General features: G+C 40.7%; 1 protein-coding gene across 2 annotated transcripts in view; it reads right to left on the bottom strand.

Moving 5' to 3' along the window:
- Positions 1-737: 737 nt before the first annotated feature.
- Positions 738-17,967, bottom strand: part of GAB1 (GRB2 associated binding protein 1) — an 80,759-nt gene continuing 63,529 nt past the window's right edge. Inside the window, exons 7-11 of one of the 2 annotated variants that reach the window (XM_069978649.1) lie at positions 13,135-13,224; positions 11,384-11,471; positions 10,186-10,309; positions 7,076-7,198; positions 738-5,534 (exon numbers count right to left, since the gene is read on the bottom strand). In XM_069978649.1, the coding sequence (XP_069834750.1) occupies positions 5,376-5,534; positions 7,076-7,198; positions 10,186-10,309; positions 11,384-11,471; positions 13,135-13,224 (584 nt within the window). In that variant the 3' untranslated portion in view covers positions 738-5,375. The remainder of the gene's footprint in view (positions 5,535-7,075; positions 7,199-10,185; positions 10,310-11,383; positions 11,472-13,134; positions 13,225-17,967) is intronic. The other variant, XM_069978650.1, reaches the window with a different exon arrangement.

The following is a 17,967-nucleotide window of genomic DNA, read 5'->3' as shown; positions in this document are numbered from 1 at the left end:
ACACATTTTCTGCTACATGGACAGATAAGTTACAGGCACCATGTTGAACCATGTGACCTAACACACTGCAACTTGGATCAGGTCCGCGTGCTGACAGACTTTACCCAGATTTAAAGAAAACTTGTGTAAATCTATTTTTTATAAGGGGCATTTTGGCCATTTACCTTTGATGGCCTATGACACCCGGAACCCGCACCAATCATCCATGGTTCATAAATAGAGATGAGAGAACCGGGTTCGGGTTCGAGTCGATTCAAACCCGAACGATCGCCATTTAATTAGCTGGGGCTGCAGAACTTGGATAAAGCTCTAAGGTTGTCTGGAAAACATGGATACAGCCAATGACTATATCCATGATTTCCACATATCCTTAGGGCTTTATCCAACTTCAGCAGCCACCGCTAATCAAATGCCGAACGCTCGGGTTCGGATCGACTCCAGCTGCTCCAGGTTCGCTCATCTCTATTCATAAATAAATGACGGGTTCCACAACACAACTTCCATATACTTCAGTTACAAGTAAGTGGTCACCTCTACACAATTACCAGAGCCATCTGCTTCCAGCTGTTTACTGTGTATATGCCGGAGCCAAGACTCTGCCCAACAGCTTATAGGTGGGGGGTGCCGGGTGATAGTAACCCCCCATTCTGACACTGATGGCTAATCCTATGCGAGAAACAAACAAATTTATTATGACGAGATGTTTACGAAGAAAAGACACAAGAGGCAGAAAACTATACAGTGAGCAGAGAGGTTTATTTCTGTAGACGTTGGTGCGTGCTTGTTAGCTCCTGCACTGGTTCCAGTGACAGTAAGTACCAGATTAACACACTAAAAACAAGACACATTCTTAAATCACATGGACAAAATAATACATGTTCACGCTCTTCCACATGAAATCCAAGTACCAGGTAATTAGCTTGTGTTACAGCACATAGTCATGGACACTCTCCCTGTGCCTGCCGGGCCGACGCTCCGAGATGCAGGAAGGGATTGAAAACCTTTGGCCAATTCCATAATGGATTCCAAATATACATTACCATAATATGAGACTCAATGGAGAATGGGCACAGAGACACTGGCCACGTGTACGAGCCCGAAGGAAGCACATTTCATTTGGAATACTACTTTATGGTGCACAGTTACAAGAAATGCTGCTTCATATTGTGAATATCTGATCAGTTACCAATTGACTTTACAGTACAAAGAGGAGTCTGTAACAGTAGTATTATGCACTTTAGCAGAATTTTAAAGTTTTTTTTTTAAACTTGGGGTTACCTATTACAATTTGTTTTTCTTTCTTGGCCCAAAAAAATATAAAAAAAATGGAAGTTCTGTTTAGAGAGACACAATCAGCATAACATAAACCATCTGCTGAATTGTGACCCATAAAAGCTGTGACAGTGCAGGTTTTCTATTCTGCCATGTCACCTATCTTTGTATATACCAATTATAAAACAATGTGCTACCATCTAGTGCCCACATAATCTTGTTTTACGGCCCAAGTCAGCACGTTATTATGGGGCAGTCGTACTGAACGGCCTTAAACACAAAAAGAAAAGGGATGTGGTGTTAAATGGGAAGGGCTGGGGGTGACATTCAGTAGTTTTTCAGGACCTTATATTATGTCCACAATCAAAGTCTGGGATCCGCAAAAAAAATCATCTGTAACCCATATTTTTTGGAGATCAGTTTGAAGTAGAGAATAGAGATGAGTGGATTTACAGTATTAGTGAAGCGCTTTGCTAAGCTTGTCTGTCAGCCGGCTGCCTGGAAAAGTTGTATGCAGTACTGGGAGAAGATCCAGCAAATCCAGGCACCTGGAGCAGAGTTCAAAGGCGGACGGCTGACGAGCCAACGGCCGAGCGTAGCAAAGCATCTCGCCAATACTGTAAATTCGCTCGTCTCTAGTAAAGATGGTGGTAAAAAAAAAAAAAGTGGAAATTGTCAAAATGATACAGATCCGTAATCTTTGCAGACGTTACGAATGTTACATCATTAACGTCCTTTGCCATAGATTTCTATGGGTGATCCAGAAAACAGAGTGAACAGCCCAATAACAGGCCCTAAATTTGCTGATCCGCAATTTCGGACACATTTACGGTACATGTGAATAAGGTCTCATAGACCCTATGAATTTTCCCTAGGAACCAGAATAGAGTCACTTCCACCTGCAACAACAGCAGTCTGTCAAGGGTTAAATTGCCAAACTGGCACCATATAGATTTCATTTTGTGTGTTTTTGTTGAGAAGACCCCTTTAACAAGTGTCTCCAGGAATTTTATAACACAAACTAATTTTTATAGAATTTGAAAAGCGAAAAAAAAAAAAAAGGTAAAAAAGTAAAAAATATTTCGGTATGTTATTATAGGATTTTTGGTGATGGTGTCCCTTTAAAAAAAAAAAAAAAAATTGCATGAAACACTTTATTCTAAAATGGGCCCACATTGGTGCGGACAGGAGGTTTATAAAGCCTCTTATGTACAATGTCGCACTGCTTCTTCTTCAAGCGTGCCGGGCCATCAATCGGTAGGAGATTGTAGCAAATTATGGGAACTATTAAATAATAGGTTAAAAAAGGTAAATAAGTACAAGTTGCATAGAAATTTTAAATATAAGGCAAAGCAGGTGTTAATTTAAAAAACGCCGATGCAAAGGGCACAGTGGTGTCAACATATTAAAATATTCTATACTTGGCTAATGATCACAAATCACAGTATTATACTTGTTAAGTTTAATGAGTATTCCAGGAAAAATCTACTTTTCCCCTATCCACGGGATTGGGAAAAAATAGGAGATTGTGTGTGGGGGGGTCCGACCTCTGTACTCCCCACCGATCGTCGTATCTGGCCTGGCTTCTGTATTATGAATAGAGCCGCAGGTCATGTGCTGTACCAGCCACTCTATTCATAATAAAGAAGCTGGGGCCTGATATGGTGATCGTCAAGGGGGTACATAGGTCGGACCACCGGGATCTCCTACTTTTCCCCTTTTCTGTGGATGGGGGAAAAGTTAATCTTCCCTGAACAACCTCTTTAAAGGAGAAATCTCATGAAATAAAAAAAAAATAAAAAAATTCAGGAAGGCAGGGAGGTGTGAGAACATTAGAAACAAAGCATACTTATCTGTTCCTCATAGCGCCTCTCCCAGGTCCCGTTGACAGCCGCCGGCCTGTTGCAGCTGAAACGTCATGTACCCGGGCGATCAAGTACCTGCTCAGCTGGGCCATGACATTGCAGCAGGAGGAGGTGGGTACGTAAAGTTCCCGGATTCCAGCTGAAAAGGACAGCCGTTAGTGAGACCCAGGAGTGGCGTAATGGAGGTACGGGATCTGGTAGGGTTACATTGTTTATTAATGCCCCCCCTCCCCGCCTGCCTTTGTATTTCATGGGACTTCTCCTTTATTGGCAGCTGTCTTCAAAGAGCATTACAGTACTAGAACAATTTTACATGCTTATATTCACTGTAACAACATGATCATTGTATTAGCACGATGGCGCCGTCTAAAGTACCTGATTTATAATTCACCTTCTGCGTCCCACATTAAAAAAAATGCTACTTAATCTAACAGGACATGAGGTCTGCAGACACCAAACGTCATGAGCACGGCCCATATCATGTCAATTATTTTACTATTTCTCAGTGTAAGATCCTACCCTGCAGAATCTCCACCAACTGGATATAGAACAATCAATAAAAATACATTATTGTAAGAAATGCTCATCGTAACTGGCGGACTACCGTAATATAATCATTGCTGCTTAACATATAAGAAGTAGACGTTGGCTCCCAAATATTAGAGATCAGAACATAAAGAGGCCCAAAACAAATAGCAGCAGTGATCATGATAAGCCACCGCTCTTTGGTTCTCAATTCCCCTATGCCACAGGGCAGTCCCTCCATCTATACATGGCATCCTATAGAGAAACGGTGTATTTCTGACATCATTCTGTTCATCTGTTCTCCTAATATGCAGAAGAATAGGATTCTTGCCACACCCCTCCCCCCAGCTGCTGATTGACAGTTGCTGACTATACAGAGCATGGATAGATAACTGCCAATCAGCAGCTGGTGGGTGGAGTTTTCTGCTTCTCATGAATATCCAGGACTACTGGGCTCATGCACATATTGGAGAGGACTACTTATTGTTCATGTTATTCAGGAGGAGATCTCTGGATCAGCTGCACAGAACAATGTAAGTGATACATCATTCTGTTCAGCTTCTCTGTCACTAGTTTATGCTACCCTGAGATAGGACGCCATAAACCTGCTGACAGAGTCCCTTTAATAAGCAAGATAAAAAAGTGGCCAAACCTTTTTACTAGTTTCATATAATCCTACTGCATACCAATGAAATTTACTGGGTTATTTCAACTTACAATATTTACTACCTATACAGTGGCTAAGGCATAAACATTAGGTGGCTTAGACTGGTTGTGGACTGCCGCTCCATACAACTATATGAGGACTATGGAGTGAGTGTAGTGGACAGATGAGAAATGCTATAGCCTGAAATATTCCTTTCACTTGTAAGCTGTCCGTGTAAGCTTTAGCATAGTCTGCTGACTATAACCTTCCCTGGTTTGTAAAGAGGTCTGTATCAAGGTCTGTTGCCCCGATGCAAACAAAATTTCTTAGAAAAAAATTTACAACTATTACAAAGGTTTTTCAGCTTTTCCATGTCATCTTCCAATCCTGGCTTCAGCGCTTACAAATGACTCCTGTACTGACCCATAACACGGCCATCTGAGCAAATCACCAACGTTCCCAAGACACAATAAAATTACATTAAAGCATTTTTACATTCATGATCTCTAATAAAAAAATAAAATAAAAACACACCCCATGATTCTGCAGGTATGGACATCCACTATCACTAATCTGGAAGTTGCCAGGCACAGGTTCATATCAACGTAAAAGGAAGCATTAAAAATCTAAATCCTAAGATAAAACAATTGTAGTTGTGACAGTGATAGGAGGCCTGTATTATGCACCGCAATGCACCACCGGCCCCATCTATCACTCTGTTTTATCTAGCTTTTAGTTATATTAGTATATGATATGAAATAAAACAGAAATTAGCGGTGTTAATGGCAAAACAAAAAAAAGTTAGCCACAAGAACCATTGTTTCAAACACACAAAGTGCATAAAACACAGTAATACTACAAAACATGGCTAAATGTGTAAAACGAATGGTCCTTGCTCCATTGTTGGGTATTTACATAGACGTCTGAGTGATACAGACTGCACAGTGCACAATTCAGTCTTTGTCTTACTGAGTCGTCTAAATGTTTCTAAAAAATATACACGTCCCGTTGCCTTCGGAGAACATAATGTTGCACCATATAAAACGAGTTTTCAGCTTCAGAAACATTCATTTGACGCTTTTAGTTGGGGTTTCTGATTCGGTAGACTGCCTTTCGTCGGTCCATGCCTTCCTGGTATTCGTCAGGGCCAGGGTTTTTTCTTTGTCAACGACGACATAATCCACCTTTTCTTCCGCTGCACTGCTTCCAGATCCAGTGCTCTTTTTCTTTATTAAAAAAAACAAAAAACACAAGAAACAATTAGCATCCTGCCTACTGTCAACCAGAAAGAGCAGCCAAGGTACGCTAACTCATCTGAACTTAAAATTTTACTGTCATTTAAAATATTTTTGCAGAAATCAATAGTATAAGGCATTTTAAGAAACTCTAATGGGTTTTATTAGGCAAAAAAAAAAACCTCTTTCTGCACTCAAATCTGTATTTGTTTCCTAGCCTCACCCCCCCCCCCTCCTTCCTTATTATCTGTGCATCATCAGGCAAAGTCGTCTTTATTACAGAGAAGCAAAGTGAAGACGGGTTTTCTGTGTCCATTATAACCTATGGGTGGGGAGGGGCCAAGGGGGATGAGTGAGCAGGGAGAGCAGAGAAGCAGCTGTACAGTTTGGAGACTGTCTGGGCACATAAAACACTGGATTCACAGATCAGAAAGGTCAGTGCTTATCTGGGATCTTAGTGAGAGAAGATTGCAGGATAATGTGCTATGCAGGGCTGCCTTTTCTCCTCTCCATGCTCACTCATCCCCCTCGGCCCCTCCCCTCTCCATAGAGCATAATGGACACAGAAAATGCTTTTTGTTAAGTCAGGGAAGTTAGCAAAACAGAAGGAAACTCTTTTGCTTAATAAAACCTATTAGAGTTTCTTAAAATCGCTTGCACTATTGATATTTATTGATTTCTGAAAAGTGACATTTACATGACAGCTACGCATTACCCAGAGCAGTCTTTCAGCATTGATACTACTTGAGATCTCCTTAAGGGTAAATGTACACAGGCGGATCTGCCGCGAGTCGCACGTGCAAAATCTGCAGCTAATCCGCAATACACGCAAGTGTGTGTTTTATTGCGGGTAAATCTACATGTAAGGGTAAATTCACACGGGCGGATCTGCTGCTAGTCTCATGCTCAAAATCTGCAGCTAATCCCCAATACACATAAGTGCGTGTTTGATTGCAGGGAAATCTACATGTAAATCTAAATCTACTTACATGCGATTTACCTCCAATCAAACACGCACTTACGTGTACTGCGGATTAGCTGCAGATTTTGAGCGTGAAACTCACGGCAGATCCGCCCGTGTGAATTTACCCTAAGGGTAGCTTCACACGTACCATATCGCAGCTGATTTTCTGCTGCGTATCCACAGTGGATTTTACAGTGCGGATTTAATGCTGTGTTCATTCATTTAGTCAAATCTGCTGCGGATCCTCAGCAGAAGATCAGATGCGATACGGTACGTGTGAAGCTACCCTAAGATATATAACGGCTTCAGGTTACAGATTACACTTCGGGTTACAGAGATTTACAGTAGATTCAACCTGACCAAGCATCACCAAAAAGCAATCGATTCTCTGTCCCTAAGGAATGGTGCTGCCAGCAGGAGTTCCTCGTATCCCCTCCCTATCAGATTGCATGCACTCTCTTAGTCTATAGGTCAGTAGGAATTCAGCAGATATAGCTACCTGCTAAAAGAACAGGTCAGAATAAGACTGTCAGAATAGAGCATTTCTTATCTATAAGTGTTCACATACTTTTCTTGGAGGTGTTGACTTGCCAGAGTCCAAATCCAAGTCTAGATATTCCACTTGTTTGTCACCCTTGGGCTTCACCATGGGACTGTTCCCTCCATCAAGACTGTTGCTCTCAAATATGGACTAGAATTGTAGATATAGTAGATTATATGTTACAAGAGTAAGTCCCAGACACATCCACAGCAAACCCACCCTCGGCTTTTTTTAGTTAATTGTGGCCATAGTTTTCTAGAATTTATTGTGTACCATTATACATTGCTGTTCATATAGACCTCTGCTAATATTGTTATATGACGCATTTTATAAATCAAGAACCATAATAGTCATTTATATAGTGACATACAGCACATTACAATTCTGGAGGCGCATATACAGACAGAAATCAGACATGAATTATTTAGTTAACACTGTTTTTGCAATCAGTTTTTTTTTTCATCCATTTTTGCGAAAAAAGGGATGGAAAAACAGATGCAGTTGTGTTTTTCCATTGACTTCCATTATAAAAACAAGTATTTAAACGCAACAGTTTTTTTTTCACGTACACAAAAATAAGGTCAAGTACATTTTGTGTATGTTATAAAAAAAAAGAGAGGATCAAAGCGCATCCGTTTTTTGTAACTGAAGTCAATGGGAAAACGCATCAAAATGGGTGTACACAATTGCATCAGTTTTTCCATCCCTTTTTTGCAAAAACAGCCTACCTCAGCTGTGTAAAAAGGCCCACATGAACTGATTATGCGGCCCTGTCTACACAACAAAAAGACTAGATGCCAACCTGCTAGACCCCACACTTGTCATCTAAAAAGGTCCTTAAATTCCACACCAACTAATTATTTTATATATCTCTCTCTCCATATATATATATATATATATATAAATAACATATATATAATATATATAACACATATATATATATATATATATATATATACACACACATATATATAACATACACATAACCACACACACACACCTTTATACTAAATCCTAATATACACATACAGTGTGCTTCTTTATTTCTCCACAGAGGTTTATGGAGAGGAGTGACAGAGACAAGGGCCCAAAGAGAAACTCCTGCAACCTGTAATGAGTGTTATTTCACCCACTGCTTGATATACAGCTTATACTGCTGACTACTGAACCTGCTATCTTGCCCAGATTCACACAAAAAGCTACAGAAAAGAAGTAGACACAAAGAGTTTTATTTTCACTTCAAGTTGCCATGTGCCTGTTTGGCTGTCAAATATCCCAAAGGGCCAACTTATGAGAGCCAGACGTAATTGTACTGATATTAGTGACTGAGAGTGAAGCAAAAAGACTACACGCAGACTTTGTGAGTAGAGGGTATGATGCCACCAAAATCAAGACCACTATTGAAGAGATAAGGGAGTTACCCAGGGAGAAAAATATACATGATGAGAAGAATGATGTTCTGGATATCCCTATTATCACCCAATATAGTGATCAGATTTATCCCTTTAAAAAAATCGTGAAAAAATATTGGCCCTTCCTGAAACAGGATAAAATAATAGGGGAGAAATTACCTAATCAACCCAAATTTGTCTATAGACGGGCTAGAACTATTGGAACCCTAGTAGCTCCCACCACAAAATTACCCTCCATTAATACAAAGACATGGCTCACAGAGAAAAAAGGTTTCTTTCCGTGTAAAAGCTGTAGGGCCTGTATAATGGGAAGATGCCAAAGATATGTTGCCATGTTCTCAGACTCAGAAAACATTGACTCCTTTGAGATTGGGGACATGACAACATGTAACACTAAGGGGACTATTTACGCTATTTGTTGTCCTTGTGGTAAGCTGTATGTGGGACGGACAATTAGACCACTTTAAACAAGATGGTCAGAACACCTGAATAATATCTCTAAGGGATGTTTGAAACATCCACTATCATCCCATTATCAGGAGAAACATGACAACAATCCAAGGGGGACAGTCTTCTTTGGACTAGAAATTATTAAGAGGGATAGAAGGAGGGGGGATTTTATTAAAAAAAATGTCTAGGGCAGAGTCCAGATGGATTTTTGACCTTAATGCGATTATATGAACTTACAACATGACCTGAAAGGGTTAGTGAAGGCAGTAAGAGGAGGCGGAGTCATTATCTAGGTCATAAGAGGAGCCAAACAGGCTGTGGGGACCTCTCCCTGACGTTGTCACCCACGGCCTCCGTACTTTTTTGCTTGTGACGTCACAAGCTTACCTTTAGGGCGGAAGTAAGTGGTGCACGTTGCCGGCCGGAGCGTGCCCACAGTTTTTACTCCGCACCATTACTGCAGATCTGGAGATGGTTCTCTGAACTTCAGTGCAATCACACTACGCTGCCTGGACCAGACCGCGCTACAGACTATTTATGTCCACACTGCGGACCATCACGTCTTGCCCCGCATGTTCATTATGTCAACTCTGTATACCCAGGTAGGACATTAGTTTTCTTACGCTGGTCAGGGTTTTACATCGAGATACATTAGTGAGCATTGATTGATGGATTAGTGCGTTGACTATAGCTCTGTTATAAGTGATTGTACTATCTCAGCAAGATATCTATAGTTTTCCTCCTTTTTTAGAACGATCTGCTATCGGCACCTACTGAGGACTTGAATGTATGTGGGGACTTTATCTGGTTCTATATGATCCTGACCTCTAGTAGAGGGTGAGTTGCGCCAGAGCAGCTGTGATTTTACATATGCATGTGTATATATCTTGTTAGCATTATTTTAGTTTCTTTGTTTGGACAGTGGTAGGCTGTGTCCATTGCTCTGTGCAGCACCACCTAGAGGGGTGTGGCGCAGCTTGGGTCAAGTCTTTTCTAGACTAGCCTTATACAGATTTCATCTTTCATATTATATATTTATTTACATTCTACACAGCATCCCAACTTTTAGAGTTGGGGTCTGTACTACGATGGCCAGAAATGATGCCACACAACGGCTTATCCTGAAAAGTCGGCCAAAGCAACAGGTGTGCTGTAATAGTATGCAATTGGCCAGATTGGCAGCGCTAATGCGCAATGTCCCGGATACTTTACAACTCTGTAACTGACTTGAAGCACCACACAGCAAAATAATAATAATATATAGGTTTTACATACTGGGCCATCCGTAGGCAGATTTGGGTTCATAGGTACATAGTTCTCTTCACTGTCCAGCGAGTCACTGCTGGAAGCCGTGCTATGAACAGAGTCTGGTCTGGGAGGCATAGGGAACCTGGAAGAGCTGAAGAACACAGTATATTATTTTAGCAAATGTATGTTTTATAGTTTAAGTATACAGTGGCTAGCAACTAAGAAGAGCAAACAGACAATGTGTACAAAAGCAGATGGTCTAGCTGCAGCACAAGTTACACAATTCCAGCAGCATCATTCTCCACTAGGTGGAGACTTTTTTTTTCTTCTTACCTGGAATGGCTTCATATGACAATAGAATACAGAAAATACCAGCGAGGAGGAACATCGTGATACAGGTAACTGCATTTTTGCAATCTGTGTTTTTTTTTCCCCATTCGTTTTTATGACGCATTTGTGTGCATCTATTTTTCCATTGACTTCTATTATAATAATAAAAAAAAATAAATAAAGGGATCTGAAAACGCATGCATTTTTTTGTGGTTGACCACATTTTTGTGTAAGCAAAAAAAAAAAAAGTTTTAATCTGTTTTTTTTTCATCTTTTTTAGATTAGAAGTCAATGGAAAAACGTATTAAGATGTACCCAAATGCATCCTTTTTTTTTTTTTTTTTTGCATAAAAACGAATTGCAAAAACGCAGTGTAAACCGAGCCTAAGGTTGCGTTCACACTACAATTCTGCAATCCATTTTGTTCACCAGTTTGTTGCAAAAAATGGATGAAAAAACAGATGAAAAAGGATGCATTTGTGTGCATCCGTTTTTCTATTGACTTCCATTTAAAAATAAAACACGCATGCACACAAATGAATCCTTTTTTTATCTGTCTTTTCATCCGTTTTTCAAAAAACGGATTGCAAAAATGTAGTGTGAACCCAGTCTAAGTGTATATAAAGCTGGTTAATAAAAGTGATCTTTTATTTACGAACAACTAGGGATAAAAAACAAACAAAATGGCCCAGATTTATCAAAGTGTTTTATATGGAAGCGGTGTAAACTGGCCATAGTAACCAATAGCAGCTCTGGTAAAATAATAGATGAGCTGTGATTGGTTGCTATGAGCAGTTTACAGCAGTTTCTATATTAAACCTACTGATAGGTCTGGGCCAATGCTTTCTGCACATTACACCCCATTTATATACACTTATATACAATATATACTCACTCTCGTGTAAAGCTTCTGGTCACTGGAGAGCGTACAGGTAACTCCACCCACTCAGGGACAGGCTTGATTTCCAGAGGGGCTGGCTTTACTGGAGAGAAAAAAAAAAAAAAAAAAAAAAAAGACAAAAAAACAATGACAATGGTTATGATAACAACTCGAGGATAGGGTATTGTTTAGTAGTAAAGAAGCAGTAAGGGGGCCTTTACACAGACAGATTTGACAGTTCTTTGAAGCCAGGAACAGGCTATAAACAGGGAACAGGTCATAAAGAAAAGACTGCCATTCCTGGCTTTGGCTTCAAAAATCTGTCCGATAAATCTCTCTGTGTAAAGGCACCCTAACTCTTCAACACAAATTTAAATGTAAAAGGAAATCTGCCAGCTGTAATCCACCCTCCAAACTGCAAACACTGTTACATAGCTGTTGGGACAAGGAGACACATTCTGGAAGCACAGCTGGATAGATGAAAGGTACCATGTGTCTCTTTGTCCTAACAGGTATCTAACAACATCAGCAGTTTGGGGAGATAAGTTGCAGCCGACAGATTCCCCTTTACCAACTTCACAGAAGGTTTCCTAAGCGAGCAGTCCATCTGGTAACCCATTAACCATATGTTGTCCCAGTTTTCTCTCCACCATCCTAACCAAAATGTATAAAAAGCTATATAAGATTGTTAATAATGTTAAACCTTTTAGTAAACAGATATAAAATGTATTTATATATAAAAAAATATTCCACATTTAATGCGAGGATGGGCCGGGTGTGCCACAGAGGCAGCAACAATAAGCTAGAAGTGGGGAAACTATGCCGAACACCACAACTATGACATCCATATGCTCTAATGGGGGATGTAACTTACAGACAACGCCTTTAAAAGGGGTATTCCAGAGTACTTCTTGGCTGCTGTATGTCCTGCATGAAGTGGTGTATTCTCTCCAGTCTGACACAGTGTTCTCTGCTGACACCTCTGTCCATGTCAGGAACTGCCCAGAGCAGCAGCAAATCCCCATAGAAAACCTTTCCTGCTCTGGACAGTTCTTGACATGGACAGAGGTGTCAGCAGAGAGCACCACTGGAAAAAATACACCACTTCCTGCAGGACATACAGCACCTGATAAGTACTGGAAGACTGGAGATTTTTAAATAGAATTAAAATTACTAATCTGTATATCTTTCTGAAACCAGTTGATTTGAAAGAAAAAGATTTTCGCTGGAGTACCCCTTTAAGTTGTAAACTCACATTTTACTTTCAAGCTCAAGTGTCATACAGGCCGTGCTGAGCAGCAGCATGCAAGCATCCTACCTCCCTGCTGTGTATTATTGATGGACAAGGCTTAGTGCTGGACGCCAAACCCTGTACATCAGTCAGGCAGGGAGGGAGGAAGCATGCATGCTACTGCTCAGCACAACTCAAGCTTAGATATAAAACATGATTTTAGAACTTTGTGAACAGCCATCAGCTAAGAGACAGGTATCGTTTTATCTTCCCAATGAGAGGACAAGATCACGGAAAAGATATCGAAAAAGACGCAAAGATAAATTTCCATATCGCATAAGACATTGATATGTAAATAACAAGAAATAAAACACATACATTTCTAGGCAATAAGAAAAAAAAATATGGCACTAATCATTTTAATAAGCCCCGCGATCGGGCGGGTTTTTCTTACCATATACTATAGCTTTCTGCATCACCATACAGATAAGCATAACAGATGCAACAGGACAATGGTGGAGAACTAAATACATACCCTTGTTTCTTCTGGGGAATTCACCTATGGTTTGGGAATCAGTTCGCTCTAAACCATGGGGTTTAGGTCTTAAAATTTTAGGGCTTTGACCTAATTGGCAAAAAGAAGACTCTCTTAATAAAACAGTTGTCTGGAAAAAATAAGAGGAGGAACAAAAAACGGAGATCTGCATGGAAAGCAGCAGCACAGCAGGGTTATGTTATTCAGCAAAAGCAACCCTGACCAAGAAGCTCCACAGCCGCGCTGCTCTCATGCTATAAAAGTGAAAGCACCAAATTAAAACAAAAATAACTCCACATGCCTGAAGCCAACAAAGAAAAGAATTCAGAAAGCAGCTCCTCTCCTCTCCCAGTAACATCCCCACATCACGTCTTCAGAAACAAATACTCACCTAGGTGGTTTTATTTACAAGATACTAATGAACTAATTACTGGACGGATTCTTATAGAAAATCAAGTATGTTAAAGGAGAAGTCTGGCGGAAATTTTTATTAAAGTATTGTTTTGCCCCCCCAGAAGTTAAACAAATCCCCAATATACACTTATTACGGGAAATGCTTATAAAGAGCTTTTTCCCTGCACTTACTACGGCATCAAGGCTTCACTTCCTGGATAATATGGGGAGGTCACTTCCTGGATAAACATGGTGAGGTCACTTCCTGGATAAACATGGTGAGGTCACTTCCTGGATAAACATGGTGAGGTCACTTCCTGGATAAACATGGTGAGGTCACTTCCTGGATAAACATGGTGAGGTCACTTCCTGGATAAACATGGTGAGGTCACTTCCTGGATAAACATGGTGAGGTCACTTCCTGGATAAACATGGTGAGGTCACTTCCTGGATAAACATGGTGAGGTCACGACCCGACTACCAGAGGGATGCTCAGTGTCCCTCCAGTGCCCTGTGTCCCTCATTGTCCTCCTGCCATCATCCTCTCCAGCAGCCACAGCCCGCACAACTCTGGAGTCGGGGCGTGACATCGATATGTTACCCAGGAAGTGACATCACCATGTTACCCAGGAAGTGACATCACCATGTTACCCAGGAAGTGACATCACCATGTTATCCAGGAAGTGAAGCCTTGATGCAGTAGTAAGTGCAGGGAAAAAGCACTTTATAAGCATTTTTCCCGTAATAAATGTATATTGGGGATTTGTAGAACTTTTGGGGGGCAATACAATACTTTACACATTTTTGCCGGACTTCTCCTTTAAGTGACCTGCACAACAACAAACTCAGTGTATCTAAGAAACTAGTAACTTGGTAGTACGCTCACCTTATACTTCCACATAGCTGCAGTTCATCTAGATAAGGAGGGTGCACGGACCCGATAGTGGCCATCCGTCATTCCATAAGGACAAAGAATATGAAGTAGTAGTTCCAGCAATCTAATGGAAAGGTTAAAACTTAATACCTATTGTAAATCTAGTCTGTAAACTTGCTGCTACATTTGGTTTGGAGCAGCAGCACATTTTTAGATTGGATTTACAATAAAGTATTAAGTTTTCACCTTTCCATCGGAGCGCTGGAACCACTTCTTCATATTCTTTATCTAAGAAAGTACCAAAGCAACATCATGCCGCAAGTCAACCAAACAGGATAAAACCCTTCAAATATGAAAAACTTGAAACAATCAAATATTTGACGAGTCATGGCCACTCACATTAGAGGCGACACAGAGTGCAGCATGCCGATCTTTGGTCGAGCGATACGTGTCAGTGTAGCCCCAACTTAAAGTGTAAATGTCATTTTTTAGGAATCAATAAATATCAATATCAATAGTACAGGCAAAAGTGTTTCCTTCTGTACTCAAAAAGCAGTTTTCCTACCCCCCCCCCCCCCCCACTTTAGAAGAAGCAGGATTTCTGCTCTATGGCTATGGAGAGGGGAGGGGTCAAGGGGGGATGAGTGAGCATAGAGAGGAGAAAAGGCAGCCATGCACACCACATCATCCTGAAATCTTCTCTCACCAAGATCCCAGATAAGCAGTGACCTTTCTGACCTGTGAATCCAGTGTTTTATGTGCCCAGACATCTGCTTGCCTGCTCACTTAGCCCCTCCCCACTCCATAGGTTATAATGGACCCATCTTCACTTTGCTCCTCTGTAATGAAGATTGATTTGCCCAATAATGCACAGATAAGTAGTGATGGGGGAGGTGGGAAAACAGCTGTGTGACTACAGAAAGAGGCTTTTTTTGCCCAATAAAACCTATTCGAGTTTCTTAAAATCGTTTGTCCTATTGATTTGTGCACAAAAAATTAGAAAAACATAATGCATGGTTTTGTGTTTTTTTTTTTTTTTTTTTTTTACACACCTATTCTTAATAGAAAAATAAATATCCAACTGGTTGTTACCAGCTAGGGGGGCGGGGGAGGGGGTTTATACCTACACTGACCCTGTTAGCTGTGATCAGCCTCAGGCATAGCCACACACCCTGTACTGGAAAAGCTCAGTCGTACAGAGTCAGACATTTTTAGTAAGAATAACAGATGGCCGGCCTAACACTTTTCGTTATACCACAGGGAATACATATTTCCTGAAAGACAGGTTGGGAGAGGCCAGGGCTCCTCCATAAGTCCGTAACACAATTATTATTAATTTTTATCCTATATAAATACTATAAAGGCATCAGGAGGCATAGCAGGGCAAGGCACCATCGTCTCCTTTGTTGAATGTTATAATTTAGAGTGAAGTGCATTTGCATAAAAATCAATAGCAATCAAGCATTTAAATTATGTATTCAGGATGTATTTCACGGGGAGATGTATGAAGTGATAGGAAAATCCTTTTACAGAACTACCTAATGTGAACGGACAGTATGAAAACCCTAAGGATTCCAAAGAATCTATGGATGGTTAAGTCGTAAACCTCTGCCTCAGAGTATAGATAGATAGATAGATACACACACACATACATATATACATATATATATATATATATATATATATATAAATGGATGGCGGTAGTGGGGCTGAGGATTTAGGCCATGATTACATAACTTACACTTTAGGACAAGAACGGCGGTTACAAATAAAATGGCCGTTCTTTTCATAGTAAAATAGGTTGCATTGCCTTCAACAATGGCCGTTGAACAACAATGTATTTAACAGCAGCCGTTGTTTGATACAGCCGTCAAATTAATGGTCATGTTAATTATTTCCGTCCATTGTGTGTAGATTTCAATGCAATTTTTTTTACTGCAAACAGGGGTGATGGTTGGGTGTTGCGACAATCAGGGGGGTTGTTGTCACCTCCCCCAGGGTCGTGATGCTGCTGCAATTAGGAGGAGGCTCTGAGAGTGGTGTACCATGATGGCAGATTGCACTTTGCCAAGGCCCAGGCCCCCTTACTGCCTGGGCCCCTCAGCAGCTGCGTGGTCTGCTATCATGGTAGGTACGCTATGGTTTGCTAGCTTTCTATTCACTCCAGTGAAAACATTAATTTGATTCCCATTGAAATGAACAGGAAAAGAGAAACTTGTGACATTTTTACAAGATGACTATGGTGTAGTGCAGAAGATTTCGCTACTCTGTGCTGATGGAAAACAAAAAAACAAAAAATCACACTGACAGGCATCAGTCCAACTGGGGCCTAAAGCCTACATGTGAAATGTGGTGCTATCTGGCAGCAGTTACGATGAATGTCTGTCTCTGTTCTTCCAAAGATGCTCTAAGTTATGATTCAGAGGGGATTTCTGAGAGACACCCCCATCCCTCCATGCCCTAATATGACATTTAGACAGAGATTGTCTTCATGTAACAACTCTCTTTAACAGCACAGCGCATTCTAACTGGTAGGTTTCAACCAACATAATTAAAGGGGTAGTTCAGCAAAAAAAAAAAAAAAAAAAAACACACTGATGCCAGATATTTGTAATTTACTTCTGTTTAAAAATCTCCAGTTTTCCCATACTTATCAGCTGCTGTATGTCCTGCAGGAAGTGGTGTATTCTTTCCAGTCTGACTCTGGCAGCAGAGAGCACTGTGTCAGGGTATGTGCACACTGAGTAATTCTGACGGAAACTCCGTAGCGGAATTCTCAGCTCTCCGTCTGTGTCAGTCATCTGTCCAAAGAATGATCAAGTTCATTCTTTGAACGGAGGGCGGAATATGCCCGTGCATAGAATGGAGTCTGACACAGGCGGAGAGCTAAGAATTCCGCGACGGAGTTTCCATCAGAATTACTCAGTGTGCACATACCCTCAGACTGCAAAGAATACACCACTTCCTGCAGGACATACAGAAGCTGATAAGTACTGGAAGACTTGAGATTTTGTTAATAGAAGTAAATTACTTCAAAAACACAGCCCACTGATAACTGAGATCCTCAATGTACTCAGACTTTTTCAGAAGAAACAACAGAATGCTGTTCTAAGGTTTCTCCTCTTTTCAAATCCATTCCTTTGGTCTCACTAATCTATCATATAATCTGTGTTTATAGGGCCCTAAAAAAAAAATGTTTCAGAGTTATTTTATGGTGAATAAAATTATGTATTAAAATAGGTAGGAAAGGCCAGAGCTGCCTTCTGCATATTTGATGGACGTATAATATATTTATCAGACATGGTGTAAAGTGAAACTGGCTCAGTCGCCCCCGGCAACCAATCAGATTCCACCTTTCATTTTCCAAAGAGCCTGTGAGGAATGAAAGGTGGAATCTGATTGGTTGCCAGGGGCGACAGACAGATTCACTTTACACCATGTTTGATAAATCTCGTCAAAAGACTCCATACAAGTATAGCTGTTATATAGCAGCCTTCAGGAGACTGGACCTGGATACAGTAAGTATAGCTGTAATATAGCTGCCTTCAGGAGACTGGACCTGGATA

The sequence above is a fragment of the Dendropsophus ebraccatus genome, chromosome 7 (genome assembly GCF_027789765.1).
Source record: "Dendropsophus ebraccatus isolate aDenEbr1 chromosome 7, aDenEbr1.pat, whole genome shotgun sequence".
NCBI lineage: Eukaryota > Metazoa > Chordata > Amphibia > Anura > Hylidae > Dendropsophus > Dendropsophus ebraccatus.
Note: the sequence above shows the minus strand (reverse complement) of the source record. Positions and strands in the feature narration are given on the sequence as shown.